General features: G+C 31.7%; 1 protein-coding gene across 4 annotated transcripts in view; it reads left to right on the top strand.

Moving 5' to 3' along the window:
• The window catches only part of LOC149798736 (unconventional myosin-XVI-like), a 480,183-nt gene that overhangs the window by 211,247 nt on the left and 252,845 nt on the right, over nt 1–16,091 (top strand). For all 4 annotated transcript variants that reach the window (XM_089957605.1, XM_089957606.1, XM_089957604.1 and 1 more), the window contains exon 29: nt 6,822–7,027. In XM_089957605.1, the coding sequence (XP_089813731.1) occupies nt 6,822–7,027 (206 nt within the window). The remainder of the gene's footprint in view (nt 1–6,821; nt 7,028–16,091) is intronic.

Here is a 16,091-nt window from a genome sequence, read left to right as displayed (position 1 = left end):
AGTAGTATGTCATAAATCCAATTGTACAACATTACAAGTACTGTGTTATAAATCCAATCATACAACATTACAAGTACTATGTCATAAAGCCAATCATACAACATTATGAGTAGTATGTCATAAATCCAATTGTACAAAATTACAAGTACTATGTTATAAATCCAATCAGTCAACATTACAAGTACTATATTATAACTCCAATCATACAACATTATGAGTACTATGTTATAAATCCAATCATACAAATTATGAGTACTATGTTATAAATCCAATCATACAACATTATGAGTACTATGTTATAAATCCAATCGTACAACATTACAAGTACTATGTCATAAATCCAATCATACAACATTATGAGTAGTATGTCATAAATCCAATCGTACAACATTACAAGTACTATGTTATAAATCCAATCAGTCAACATTACAAGTACTATATTATAACTCCAATCATACAACATTATGAGTACTATGTTATAAATCCAATCATACAACATTATGAGTACTATGTTATAAATCCAATCATACAACATTATGAGTACTATGTTATAAATCCAATCGTACAACATTACAAGTACTATGTCATAAATCCAATCATACAACATTATGAGTAGTATGTCATAAATCCAATCATACAACATTACAAGTACTATGTTATAAATCCAATCAGTCAACATTACAAGTACTGTATTATAACTCCAATCATACAACATTATGAGTACTATGTTATAAATCCAATCATACAACATTATGAGTACTATGTTATAAATCCAATCAGTCAACATTACAAGTACTATATTATAACTCCAATCATACAACATTATGAGTACTATGTTATAAATCCAATCATACAACATTATGAGTACTATGTTATAAATCCAATCGTACAACATTACAAGTACTATGTCATAAATCCAATCATACAACATTATGAGTAGTATATCATAAATCCAATCGTACAACATTACAAGTACTATGTTATAAATCCAATCAGTCAACATTACAAGTACTATAACTCCAATCATACAACATTATGAGTACTATGTTATAAATCCAATCATACAACAGTATGAGTACTATGTCATAAATCCAATCATACAACATTATGAGTACTATGTCATAAATCCAATCGTACAACATTACAAGTACTATGTTATAAATCCAATCATACAACATTACAAGTACTATGTTATAAATCCAATCAGTCAACATTACAAGTACTATATTATAACTCCAATCATACAACATTATGAGTACTATGTTATAAATCCAATCATACAACATTATGAGTACTTTGTTATAAATCCAATCATACAACATTATGAGTACTATGTTATAAATCCAATCGTACAACATTACAAGTACTATGTCATAAATCCAATCATACAACATTATGAGTAGTATGTCATAAATCCAATCATACAACATTATGAGTAGTATGTCATAAATCCAATCGTACAACATTACAAGTACTATGTTATAAATCCAATCAGTCAACATTACAAGTACTATATTATAACTCCAATCATACAACATTATGAGTACTATGTTATAAATCCAATCATACAACATTATGAGTACTATGTCATAAATCCAATCATACAACATTATGAGTAGTATGTCATAAATCCAATCGTACATCATTACAAGTACTATGTTATAAATCCAATCAGTCAACATTACAAGTACTATATTATAACTCCAATCATACAACATTATGAGTACTATGTTATAAATCCAATCATACAACATTATGAGTACTATGTTATAAATCAAATCATACAACATAATGAGTACTATGTTATTAATCCAACCATACAGCATTATGAGTAGTACATTATAAATCCAATCATACAACATTATGAATACTATTATAAATCTAATCATACACCATTACAAGTACCATGTTATAAATCCAATCATACAACATTATGAGTACTATGTTATAAATCTAATCATACAACATTATGAGTACTATGTTATAAATCTAATCATACAACATTATGAGTACTGTGTTATAAATCCAGCTCATTCAGCATAGTCCTAGTGCTGAAAAGTCATCTGCTTGCAATGGTGAAAGTAACTACCGGGGGAAAAGGTTAATAAACCACCCAAACTATTTACACACTAGTAATTCCCAAAGAAGAGAATCTAACTCACCACCATTTTTGTTGTTAGGGAATAATGCTAATGAAAGAAAGTTACAATAGGTGAAGACCCATACAAAATAATTAGGCAGATTCCACCCGGAACTTAAGCAGACTCCAGGTGGAATCTGCCTAAAATGTTAAAAATCTGGTTAATACAAAGGCAGACATGGAAAATTGGATAAGTCAAAGATGAATCCATCTAGAATCCGTCTAATGCATAATTTTGGAATTGGTTGCTTTTCCACCCACCATCTAGGTGGAATTAGGAACTTAGTCACTGGCATCTATTATATGAAAGGAGGAATCTGGACTTAGTTTATTTTCTAACCAACATCTAGGTGGAATGAAGCACTTAGTCATTTACATCTTTAAAATAAGGCAGAATTAGGATTTGGCTTTTGTGTGTCTGTAAAGTTAAATGACTGAAAATAAAGTGATATTTTGTGATTGTAATATCACTGACATTTCAGAAAAAAAATCAATAAAATATAATACAATTTATTGTTTCTTGTACAATTTGAATGATTTTCAGCAGCATTTATATTTCCTGTTTCTGACAGTTGTAATTTTATTGTTTCACATCTTTCCTTGTAATATTTCTTTTTTCAAATTTTGATGTTGTTGTATTTTTGATCAACTTCTTCAATTGGATTTTAACTGCCCTCAAACAAATTTTCATCTTGTTTTCCGTTTTAAAGCAGAATTTCACTTTTCTCCTTACCTGAATCTGTTTTTCCTCGAAATAGACCCTTTTTTTTAATATCATCTCCGAAATTTTTTTTTTAATAATGCTCTGTCGGGTCCCATTATGCAATGAGCTTTCTAAGAAGTATTTGTTCCATTTATTGTTTAACAGATGATCATTGCAAAGAGCTTTCTGATTGGTCAAAATTGTTTACTTGCCCAATGAATCATCGCATAACGGAAACTGATGGGAATGAGCATGTTTGCTAAACATGGCGATTCAAATTTTTGAGTGTGATACGAGATTGAATAACCATTTGAAAAATGTGTGGCAATGAGAATCGCTTGAATGCAGAGTCGAAGGGAATGTAATTGGTCAATCTTTATGAAAACTGAATGCCAGGACTAGCATTTTGCTTTTTGTGCCATAAAGAGCTTTACAGTAGCAGCTAACATGCTAAATAGGACAAGGAATTGAACCAGGATGATTTTGAAGTTATATAAGTTATATAACTGCAAACTGATTAACTTCCAGAATTTAAGGAGGGACAATGTATAGATCACTGGTGGGAATTTTTGCCAGATACCCATGTCTATCAAAGATAGTCATATCTTTGCAGAAATTTCTTGGCTGAAAAGTAGAATTATCTTTCAATATCTTGAGGAATTATTGTGTATTTTATCAAATTATTCTAGGTGTGTTAAAATTCATTGTAAAATAAGAGTAACTATATCATGATAAACATTTGTCATGGCTGCTTATGGAACAAGGACTAATTCAAAAGACCGCAACAGCATCATAGTTTGTACAATCAAAAACTAAATGGTTTTCACTAATATGTATTTAGTTTTCAGTGATATGTATGTAGTTCTCAGTGATATGTATGTAGATTTCAGAGATATGTTTTGTAGTTTTCAGTGATATGTAGATATCTTGAAATTATCTGATATTAATTCAGTGATCTGTTATACATCAGGATCAAGGTCAAAAGTTCTAAGATTGGCATACAAAATCATTTTTGGAACATGTTATTCAGATACCTAAGGATGCTTACTTTTTAATGTAATTTAGTAGATTGCATTTCCTCAAGAATTACTCAAATGATTTCAGTACAGAGCAGTTAAAAAGTTACAGAGAGGGAAAATAATTTTTTATTTTATTTTATACAAATTCTTTATGGCCAGTAGAGCATTAGTCCTTTCACATTCTTGTTTTTAGCTCTACTAGTCATAGACAAGAATAGCATATGGGATGGTCTGTTGTCCATCATTTGTCCTTCCTTATAGCAAGTTTGTTATCACTTCTCCTAACTACTTGAAGCCACAGATATTTATCTAATGGTCGAGTTAGTCCTAAATGCATATGGTACTGCTCAGACATCGTATAAGGCCACTACAGTAGCCACCATGAAAGTCTCGCTATTACCACTTTTCCTGAATGGAAGGTCATATTAATGTGTTTTTCACTATAAGACATTTTGGATCTCTGGTTGATTCTAAATGAAACTGATGCTGATATTTTGTCCAATATGGTCACCACCTTGGCCATTTTGTAAATCTTGTTATAACTGCTTCTTCTGAATGAAAAAGTAATATTGATTTTCACCAGAAGACTATTTATGGCATCTGGTTGTCTTAAATGATAATGGTGTCAATTTGATGTCCCAATGAAACCATCATAATGACCATCTTGAAAATCTTGTTATCTCTACTTCTCCTGAATAAAAGTTAATGTTGCCATGGTATTTTCATCAGAAGACTTCTTATGATATCTGGTTAGTCCTAAATGAAAATGGTACTGATCTGATGTCCAATATAGTCTTCACAGTAGCCATTTTGAAAATCTTGTTATTGCTACTTCTCCTGAATGAATGGTCATATCAGAAAGGAGCTTTTTGTATCACGTCTAGCTGGTTGTAAATGAAAATGGTGCCAATATGATTTCCAATATGGCCTCCACAATGAGTCTTAAAAATCTATGTGGCTGGTCATATTGATATTGTGCTGTCACCTAAAGACTTCTGATATGTCTAGCTCATACTAAATGTTGTTGTTGTTGTAGGGTTTAATGCCATTTTTCAGCACACGATAGGCTATGTATGGCGGCCAGTATTAATGGTGGAGGAAGAACCCGGGAAAACCCCGGGAAGAACCACCGACCCATGAGAAGCTTTCTCACATACCCACATTGGTCGAATCCGAGACTCGAACCCACGTAGACAGAGGTGAGATGGCAGTGATCCGTAATGGAAAGTGCTTTAGACCACTCGGCCACTTGGGGCCCCTCATACTAAATGAAAATGGTGCCAATATGGCCACTATGTCAGCCATCTTCAAACTTTTGTTATCATTACTCATCCAAAATGGGTTATATCAACATGGGGATTCCACCAGAAGGCTTCATATGGTATCATTTTGACCCTAAATGAAATTATGTGCAATCTGACATTCAGTATGTCCACCACAACAACTAGTTTGAAAATTTTGTTATCACTGAAGACTATTAGATGGTTTCAGTGCTCTGTTGTTCAATTGAAGAAATAGTCTTATCTTGAATTTCTGGAAAATCTTTGAAGCCAGTACAGTGTCAGCCCCTTCAGGGGACTCCTGTGTAATATCTCCTCTATCATTGGTTGACAAGGGTTTGGGAAAAACAACTCAAGTTTACCAATTAATTAGAAACAGCCATGTAGTAAGAGAAATCTCAAACTTTGTTGTCTGTCAGAATTATTTTGCTAAATACAGATTGGAGACCAGACATTATTTCTTCATCAGAAATGAAACATTTCTCTGTTAGAGAAACATATACTTGATTGACAAGAATTGGATGGAAGTTCAGTCACTGGTAGATGTATGAAATTGCATTGGCATTTATTAGTGTTTTAATAATACTTAACAAAAACTGAATATCACATTATGATATAATGCTCAAAGTTGGGATAAAACTGAAATGTCTTAATAGTTATGATCTTATATTTATCTTAAATTTGTTAGTCAGTTTATAACTAGAATAGATCATCTGTAACATACTGTCATATTAAAATGTGGTTATTTTAGCTTAACACATTATGACCACATACATTCCATTTCACATACATGTACACTATTGTGGCTGGTCCAATGTTGGGAATCAAACCTGCACGAGTCATGAGTCCAATGCCTTGTCCATGCACACCATTGTGGATGGTCCAGTGTTGGGAATCAAACCTACATGAGTCATGAGTTGAATGCCTTGCCCATGCACCCCATTGTGGCTGGTCCAATGTTGGGACTCAAACATACATGAATCATGAGTCCAATACCTTGCACATGCACACCATTGTGACTGTTCCGATGTTTGGAATCAATCCTACATGAGTCATGAGTCCAATGCCTTGTCCATGCACACCATTGTGGCTGGTCCAATGTTGGGAATCAATCCTACATGAGTCATGAGTCCATTGCCTTGCCCATGCACACCATTGTGGCTGGTCCAATGTTGGGAATTAAACCCACATGAATCATGAGTCCAATACCTTGCACATGCACACCATTGTGACTGTTCCGATGTTTGGAATCAATCCTACATGAGTCATGAGTCCAGTGCCTTGTCCATGCACACCATTGTGGCTGGTCCAATGTTGGGAATCAATCCTACATGAGTCATGAGTCCATTGCCTTTCCCATGCACACTGTTGTGGCTGGTTCTGTGTTGGGAATCAAACCTACATGTGTCATGAGTCCAGTGCTTTGCCCATGGACACCATTGTGGATGGTTCAGTGTTGGGCACCATTGTGGATGGTTCAATGTTGGGAATCAAACCTGCATGAGTTATGAGTCCAATGCCTTACCCATGCACACCATTGTGGCTCATCCAATGTTGGGAATCAAACCCACATGAGACATGAGTCCAATCCCTTAACCACTGAGCCACCATGAATGTAGAATAGTTTGAATGATTGAAGACACAGAGTAATTAAATGCTAGTTTCCCCTCTAATTTTAGGATTTCAGAGATCACAAAGTCTTTGGAGTCTCTGGATGATCTTCTGAGTACCTATGAAGAAATTCTTCCTGTGGATTTCAAAGTGAGGCAGACAGCAAGTCATGGCAAGGCTGATGAATATGAAAATACTCCCTCACAGACCAAGAATCATGAAGACAACAATGTATATGATGATGCAACCTCTCTTTGGAATATTCAAGGACAAGGTAAGCTTTGTGAAGTCATATTTGAGATGAGTAATTAATTAATCATGTAATATGTGGCTATTTGACATAATTGCAGGACTGTGTTTGCTTTAACTTGATTGTGTTAATTTTCAGAGAAGCTAAGTAAAAAGCTAACCTTAATCTTCTGGAATGAATATCTATCAGCCCAATCCTTTTTGGATTTTGCCTTCCCATCCTTGAGAAAGACCTGCAATAAGTGAACTCTGCAAAGCAATGTAGTCTCATGGTTGTTAAAATATAAAATCCTTCATCAAAGCAATGCAGTAATGACTGTAATTCACTCATAACAATGTCAGCTATTATTAAATGGTTGTAATTCACTCATAACAATATCAACTATCATTAAATGGTTGTAATTCACTCATAACAATGTCAACTATTATTAAATGGTTGTAATTCACTCATAGCAATGTCAACTATCATTAACTGGTTGTAATTCACTCATAACAATGTCAGCTATCATTAAATGTTTGTAATTTATTTGTAACAATGTCAACAATCATTAAATGGTTGTAATTCACTCATAGCAATGTCATCTATCATTAAATGGTTGTAATTCACTCATAGCAATGTCAACTATCATTAAATGGTTGTAATTCACTCATAACAATGTCAACTATCATTAAATGTTTGTAATTCATTCGTAACAATGTCAACAATCAATAAATGGTTGTAATTCACTCATAACAATGTCAACAGTCATTAAATGGTTGTAATTCACTCATAGCAATGTCAACACTCATTAAATGGTTGTAATTCACTCATAACAATGTCAACTATCATTAAATGGTTGTAATTCATTCGTAACAATGTCAACAATCATTAAATGGTTGTAATTCACTCATAGCAATGTCAACTATCATTAAATGGTTGTAATTCATGCATAACAATATCAACTATCATTAAATGGTTGTAATTCATTCATAACAATGTCAACAATCATTAAATGGTTGTAATTCATTCATAACAATGTCAACAATCATTAAATGGTTGTAATTCACTCATAACAATGTCAACTATCATTAAATGGTTGTAATTCACTCATAGCAATGTCAACACTCATTAAATGGTTGTAATTCACTCATAGCAATGTCAACACTCATTAACTGGTTGTAATTCACTCAGAACAATGTCAACACTCATTAACCCATTCATTACAAACAATGTCAGCTATCATTAAATGTTTGTAATTCATTTGTAACAATGTCAACAATCATTAAATGGTTGTAATTCACTCATAGCAATGTCAACAGTCATGAAATGGTTGTAATTCACTCATAGCAATGTCAACAGTCATGAAATGGTTGTAATTCACTCATAGCAATGTCAACAATCATTAAATGGTTGTAATTTACCCATAACAATGTCAACAATCATCAGATGGTTGTAAGTCACCCATAATGATGTCAACTAATATTTAATGGTTGTAATTCACTCATAACAATGTCAACTATCATTAAATGTTTGTAATTCATGCATAACACTGGCAACTTTAATTAAATGGTTGTAATCCACTAGTAACAATGTCAACTGATGTAATTCACTCATAACAATGTCAACAATCATGAAATGGTTGTAATTCCCTCATTACAATGTCAACAATCATTAAATGATTGTAATTTACCCATAACAATCTCAACAATCATCAAATGGTTGGAAGTCACCCATAATGATGTCACCTATTATTAAATGTTGTAATTCACTCATAACAATGTTAACTTTAATTAAATGGTTCTAATCCACTAATAACAATGTCAGCTATCATTAAATGGCTGTAATTCACCCATAACAATGTCAACAATTATTAAATGGTTGTAATTCACTCAGAACAATGTCAGCTATCATTAAATGGCTGTAATTCACCTATAACAATGTCAACAATTATTAAATGGTTGCAATTCACTCAGAACAATGTCAACAATCATTAAATGGCTGTAATTCACCTATAACAATGTCAACAATTATTAAATGGTTGCAATTCACTCAGAACAATGTCAACAATCATTAAATGGTTGTAATTCCCTCAGAACAATGTCAACAATTATTAAATGGTTGTAATTAACTCAGAACATTATCAACTATCATTAAATGGCTGTAATTCACCCATAACAATGTCAACAATCATTAAATGATTGTAATTCCCTCAGAACAATGTCAACAATTATTAAATGGTTGTAATTAACTCAGAACAATATCAACTGTTATTAAATGGCTGTAATTCACCCATAACGATATCAACAATTATTAAATGGTTGTAATTCACTCAGAACAATATCAACTATCATTAAATGGCTGTAATTCACCCATAACAATGTCAACAATTATTAAATGGTTGTAATTCACTCAGAACAATGTCAACTATTATTAAATGGTTGTAATTCACCCATAACAATGTCAACAATTATTAAATGGTTGTAATTCACTCAGAACAATGTCAACAATCATTAAATGTTTGTAATTCATCCATAACAATGTAAACTATCATTAAATGGTTGTAATTCACTCAAAACAATGTCAACAATTATTAAATGGTTGTAATTCCCTCAGAACAATGTCAACAATTATTAAATGGTTGTAATTCACTCAGAACAATATCAACTATCACTAAATGGCTGTAATTCAATCATAACAATGTCAACAATTATTAAATGGTTGTAATTCACTCAGAACAATGTCAACTATCATTAAATGGTTGTAATTCACTCAGAACAATGTCAACAATCATTAAATGGTTGTAATTCCCTCAGAACAATGTCAACAATCACTAGATGAATTTGTCATCCTACTTGACAGGAATCATCATGAAGATAAAACAGTTCATTCTACTAAATCCTTGCTCACCCCTTTTCCATTCTGTTCAAGGTCACAGGCATAGAATATGCCTTTTATGTTTTGGTTAACAGATTTTCATTTGTAATTAGTTCCTAAACCTTGTGATGGATTCTCATCATACTTGACATTATTATGAAGCTATGACCTCATGACAGATTCATCATTGACATAATTATGAAGCTATGACCTCATGACAGATTCATGCTTGAAATTATTATTAAGTTATTACCTCGTGACAGATTCATACTTGACATTATTATGAAGCTATTACCTCATGACAGATTCATACTTGACATTATTATGAAGCTGTGACCTCATGACAGATTCATACTTGACATTATTATGAAGCTGTGACCTTGTGATAGATTCATACTTGACATTATTATGAGGACATGGCCTCATGACAAAGTCATACTTGACATCATTATGAAACTTTTACTTCATGACAGATTCGGTTATGACATTGTGAAGCTATAACACATTTGTTGGTCCCTCTGACCTTGAGGTCACAGATATGGAAAATATGCCTTAGTTTTGGTTAAAGTTTTTTCATTTGCCTTTATTTCCTAACTGCCTGATGGATTTTCTAAATATTTGTGATGACTCATTATTAACCTTAGACAGTTTATTTGGTGACAAACAGATTTGCCCCTGTGACCTCATAGTCAAGGTCACAGTCATACAAAACTTATATATTCATTTTTTTCCATTTGTTTATATTTGCTAAAACCCTTGATGAACTTTCTTCATACTTGAAGCTAAGACAGTTTATTCTGTGATATACTCACTAAACCTTTTGACTTTAAGGTCATGTTCACATTTTACTACAGTATTTTGCACATGGATACAACAGGCAAGCCCTAGTCTTATTTTAATGTGTAGCTAGTCATAAATTACAATGTAGCTAGTCATAAATTACAGTGTAGCTAATCATAAATGACAATGTAGCTAGTCTTACATGACAATGTAGCTAGTCATAAATGATAATGTTGCTGTTCATAAATGACAATGTAGCTATTCATAAATGACAATATAGCTAATCATAAATTACAATGTATCTAGTTATAAATTACAGTGTAGCTTGTCATAAATTACAATGATGCCCCTAGATATCCACTGGGCAAGCCCTAGTCTTGTTTTTATTATGTAGCTAATTATAAATTACAATATAGCTTGTTATAAATTACAATGTAGCTAGTTATAAATTACAATGTAGTTAATCATAAATTACAATGTGGTTAGTTATAAATTAGTGTAGTTAGTCATAAAGTACTGTGAATAATACTAGTCATAAATGACAATGTAGTCAGTAATAAATTGTAATGTAGCTAGTCTAAAATTACACTGATGCTCCTCATATATCCAATATTCCTGTCAGAATTGCCATGCTGAAAATCTCATTATAACAACTCCTAAACAGATGGTCTTGTGGACATGGGGTTTTGCTTAAAGACTTCTTGTGTTAGGTAATTAGTCCTTAATGTAAACGGTACTTATCTGACATTCAACATGTCTTGGCCATCATGAAAATCTTATAGCTACTTCTTAAATACTTAGTCAAATTACCACAAGGTTTTCAGGAAAAGATTTCTTTATGATATATAGTTGGTCCAAAATACAGTTGATGCCAATCTAATCTCCAACATGGCCAACCTAGCAATGGAATTGCAATCTTGAAATCTTGTAATTAATACTCCTATTGAACAACCAATCTTATTGAAATCTTGTAATTACTACTCCATTGAACAGCCAATCATATTGAAATCTTGTAATTACTACTCCTATTGAACAACCAATCATATTCAAATCTTGTAATTACTACTCCTGTTGAACAACCAATCATATTGAAATCTTGTAATTACTACTCCTATTGAACAACCAACAACCAATCATATTAAAATCTTGTAATTACTACTCCTGTTGAACAACCAATCATATTGAAATCTTGTAATTACTACTCCTATTGAACAACCAGTCATATTGAAATATTGTAATTACTACTCCTGTTGAACAACCAATCATATTGAAATCTTGTAATTACTACTCCTGTTGAACGACCAATCATATTGAAATCTTGTAATTACTACCCCTGTTGAACAACCAATCATATTGAAATATTGTAATTACTACTATTGAACAACAAATCATATTGAAATCTTGTAATTACTACTCCTGTTGAACAGCGAATCATATTGAAATCTTGTAATTAATACTCCTGTTGAACAACCAATCATATTGAAATCTTGTAATTACTACTCCTATTGAACAACCAATCATATTGAAATCTTGTAATTACTACTCCTGTTGAACAACCAATCATATTGAAATCTTGTAATTACTACTCCTATTGAACAACCAATCATACTGAAATATTGTAATTACTAGTCCTGTTGAACAACCAATTATATTGAAATCTTGTAATTACTACTCCTATTGAACAACCAGTCATATTAAAATCGTGTAATTACTACTCCTGTTGAACAACCAATCATATTGAAATCTTGTAATTACTACTCCAATTGAACAACCAATCATACTGAAATCTTGTAATTACTAATCCTGTTGAACAACCAATCATATTGAAATCCTGTAATTAAGACTCCTGTTGAACATCCAATCATATTGAAATCTTGTAGTTACTACTCCTATTGAACAACCTGTCATATTAAAATCTTGTAATTACTACTCCTATTGCACAACCAACCATATTGAAATATTGTAATTACTACTCCTGTTGAACAGCCAATCATATTAAAATCTTGTAATTACTACTCCTATTGAACAACCAATCATATTAAAATCTTGTAATTACTACTCCTATTGAACAACCAATCATATTGAAATCTTCTAATTACTACTCCTATTGAACAACCAGCATATTGAAATCTTGTAATTACTACTCCTGTTGAACAAACAATCATATTAAAATCTTGTAATTACTACTCCTGTTGAACAACCAATCATATTGAAATCTTGTAATTACTACTCCTGTTGAACAACCAATCATATTGAAATATTCTAATTACTACTCGTATTGAACAACCAATAATATTAAAATCTTGTAATTACTACTCCTGTTGAACAACCAATCATATTGAAATCTTGTAATTACTACTCCTATTGAACAACCAATCATATTGAAATCTTGTAATTACTACTCCTGTTGAACAACCAATCATATTAAAATCTTGTAATTACTACTCCTGTTGAACAACCAATCATATTGAAATATTGTAATTACTACTCCTGTTGAACAACCAATCATATTGAAATATTGTAATTACTACTCCTGTTGAACAACCAATCATATTGAAATCTTGTAATTACTACTCCTGTTGAACAACCAATCATATTAAAATCTTGTAATTACTACTCCTGTTGAACAACCAATCATATTGAAATCTTGTAATTACTACTCCTGTTGAACAACCAATCATACTGAAATATTGTAATTACTACTCCTGTTGAACCTCCAATCATATTGAAATCTTGTAATTACTACTCCTATTGAATAACCAATCATATTGAAATCTTGTAATTACTACTCGTATTGAACAACCAATCATATTGAAATATTGTAATTACTATTCCTATTGAACAACCTGTCATATTAAAATCTTGTAATTACTACTCCTGTTGAACAACCAATCATATTGAAATATTGTAATTACTACTCCTGTTGAACAACCAATAATATTGAAATCTTGTAATTACTACTTCTATTGAACAACCAATCATATTGAAATCTTGTAATTACTACTCATATTGAACAACCAATCATATTAAAATCTTGTAATTACTACTCCTGTTGAACATCCAATCATATTGAAATCTTGTAATTACTACTCCTGTTGAACAACCAATCATATTGAAATCTTGTAATTACTACTCCTATTGAACAGCCAATCATACTGAAATATTGTAATTACTACTCTTGTTGAACATCCAATCATATTGAAATCTTGTAATTACTACTCCTATTGAACAACCAATCTCATTGAAATCTTGTAATTATAACTCGTATTGAACAACCAATCATATTGAAATCTTGTAATTACTATTCCTATTGAACAACCTGTCATATTAAAATCTTGTAATTACTACTCCTGTTGAACAACCAATCATATTGAAATATTGTAATTACTACTCCTGTTGAACAACCAATAATATTGAAATCTTGTAATTACTACTTCTATTGAACAACCAATCATATTGAAATCTTGTAATTACTACTCATATTGAACAACCAATCATATTAAAATCTTGTAATTACTACTCCTGTTGAACAGCCAATCATATTGAAATCTTGTAATTACTACTCCTATTGAACAACCTGTCATATTAAAATCTTGTAATTACTACTCCTGTTGAACAACCAATCCTATTAAAATCTTGTAATTGCTACTCCAGTGGAACAACCAATCATATTGAAATCTTGTAATTACTACTCCTATTGAACAACCAATCATATTGAAATATAGTAATTACTACTCCTGTTGAACAACCAATCATATTGAAATCTTATAATTAATACTCCTATTGAACATCCAATCATATTGAAATTTTGTAATTACTATTCCTGTTGAACAACCTGTCATATTAAAATCTTGTAATTACTACTCCTATTGAACAGCCAATCATATTGAAATCTTGTAATTACTACTCCTGTTGAACAACCTGTCATATTAAAATTTTGAAATTACTACTCCTGTTGAACAACATTGAGATCTTTGTAATTAATACTTCTGTTGCACAGCTGGTCAGACTGAAATAACTACTCCTGTTAAACAACTGGTCATATTGAAATGGGGTTTTCATTTTAACACTTCTAACTTTGACCAATTTGAAAAAGGTAATGGTCTGACCTTATAAAATAGCTGTGACACCATCTTGAAAAAATATAATTGCTACTTTTTTAAACATATGGTTGTATTGACAAAGAGGTCTCTTCTGAAATAGTTGTTGCTATATTTAGTTTATTCAACTGATATTGGTGGTCTTATATCTTGAAATATTGTTTTTGCTTCTTCTCTTAATAACATGGAGTTTTCACTGAAACAGTTAGCAGCATGGGATCTTCACTTCAAACACTTCTTGCAAATACACGGTTGGTCCTTACTGAAAATGGTGAATGTACATGCCAACAGTTTGTGTGTGTTTGCATTTTTTTTAATTAAAAAAACCCAAACATTTCTTTCATTATATATTTTGTCTTTGAGTAAAATGATATGGAAAATCTTGTCCTGGCTACTTCTACTGAATTGATGGTTGTACCGACATGAATTATGTTGGTAGCTTGTCCTGAAAAACTAACATCAATGATATGGCATCCATAATGGCCATCTTAGAAAACCTTATTGTTACTCCTCTTGAATGAATAATGGCATTGACATGTGGTTTTCACTAAAATACTTACTGTAATATGTAAAAAGTTTTAAATGAAAATGGTGGAGATCTAACCATTGACAAATTATACACTTTTGTGAAGGAGTTTGAAAACCAGACCTACTTGACCATGGGGTCAGGTCAAAGGACACTGCTTGCATTTCTGTACATCACTCAGCTTATGAGCATAGTGACTTATGTAATAGACAAATTAATTTTGACCAAACTTTGTATTTATTTGCATTCTGGTAAACAAGACCAGACTTTGTATTTATTTGCATTCCAGTAACCAGAACCAGACTTTGTATTTATTTGCATTCTGGTAAAAAAAAACACCAGACTTTGTATTTATTTGCATTTCAGTGAACAAGACCAGGTTTTGTATTTATTTGCATTCCAGTTCACAAAACCAGACTTTGTATATATTTGCATACCGGTAAACAAGAACAGACTTTGTATTTATTTGCATTCCAGTACACAAAACCAGACCTGATATTTATTTGCATTCTAGTACACAAGAACAGACTTTGTATTTATTTGCATTCCGTTAACCAGAACCAGACTTTGTTTTTATTTGCATTCCATTAAACAAGGCCAGACTAAGCACTTCGATCATGATTTCAAGGTCAGAGGTCATGTCTGTAATAGGTTGTGGGCATGGTAACACACAAGTATGAATGGATTTTTATTCAACCCAGTTGTGACTATGGTATATCTGAACAATACCTGAAAAGGTGCCAGTTCAATAGCCTAGGTTTCTTTTTTGTATTAAAAAAATCTTTAGTTTGGATTTAATCTGATTTAGCATGTGGCTATATCTTGACAA

Source organism: Sinohyriopsis cumingii, chromosome 5, assembly GCF_028554795.1.
Source record: "Sinohyriopsis cumingii isolate HCF-2022 chromosome 5, ASM2855479v2, whole genome shotgun sequence".
In the NCBI taxonomy this organism is placed as follows: Eukaryota; Metazoa; Mollusca; class Bivalvia; order Unionida; family Unionidae; genus Sinohyriopsis; species Sinohyriopsis cumingii.
This window is presented reverse-complemented; position numbering and strand designations above follow the sequence as displayed.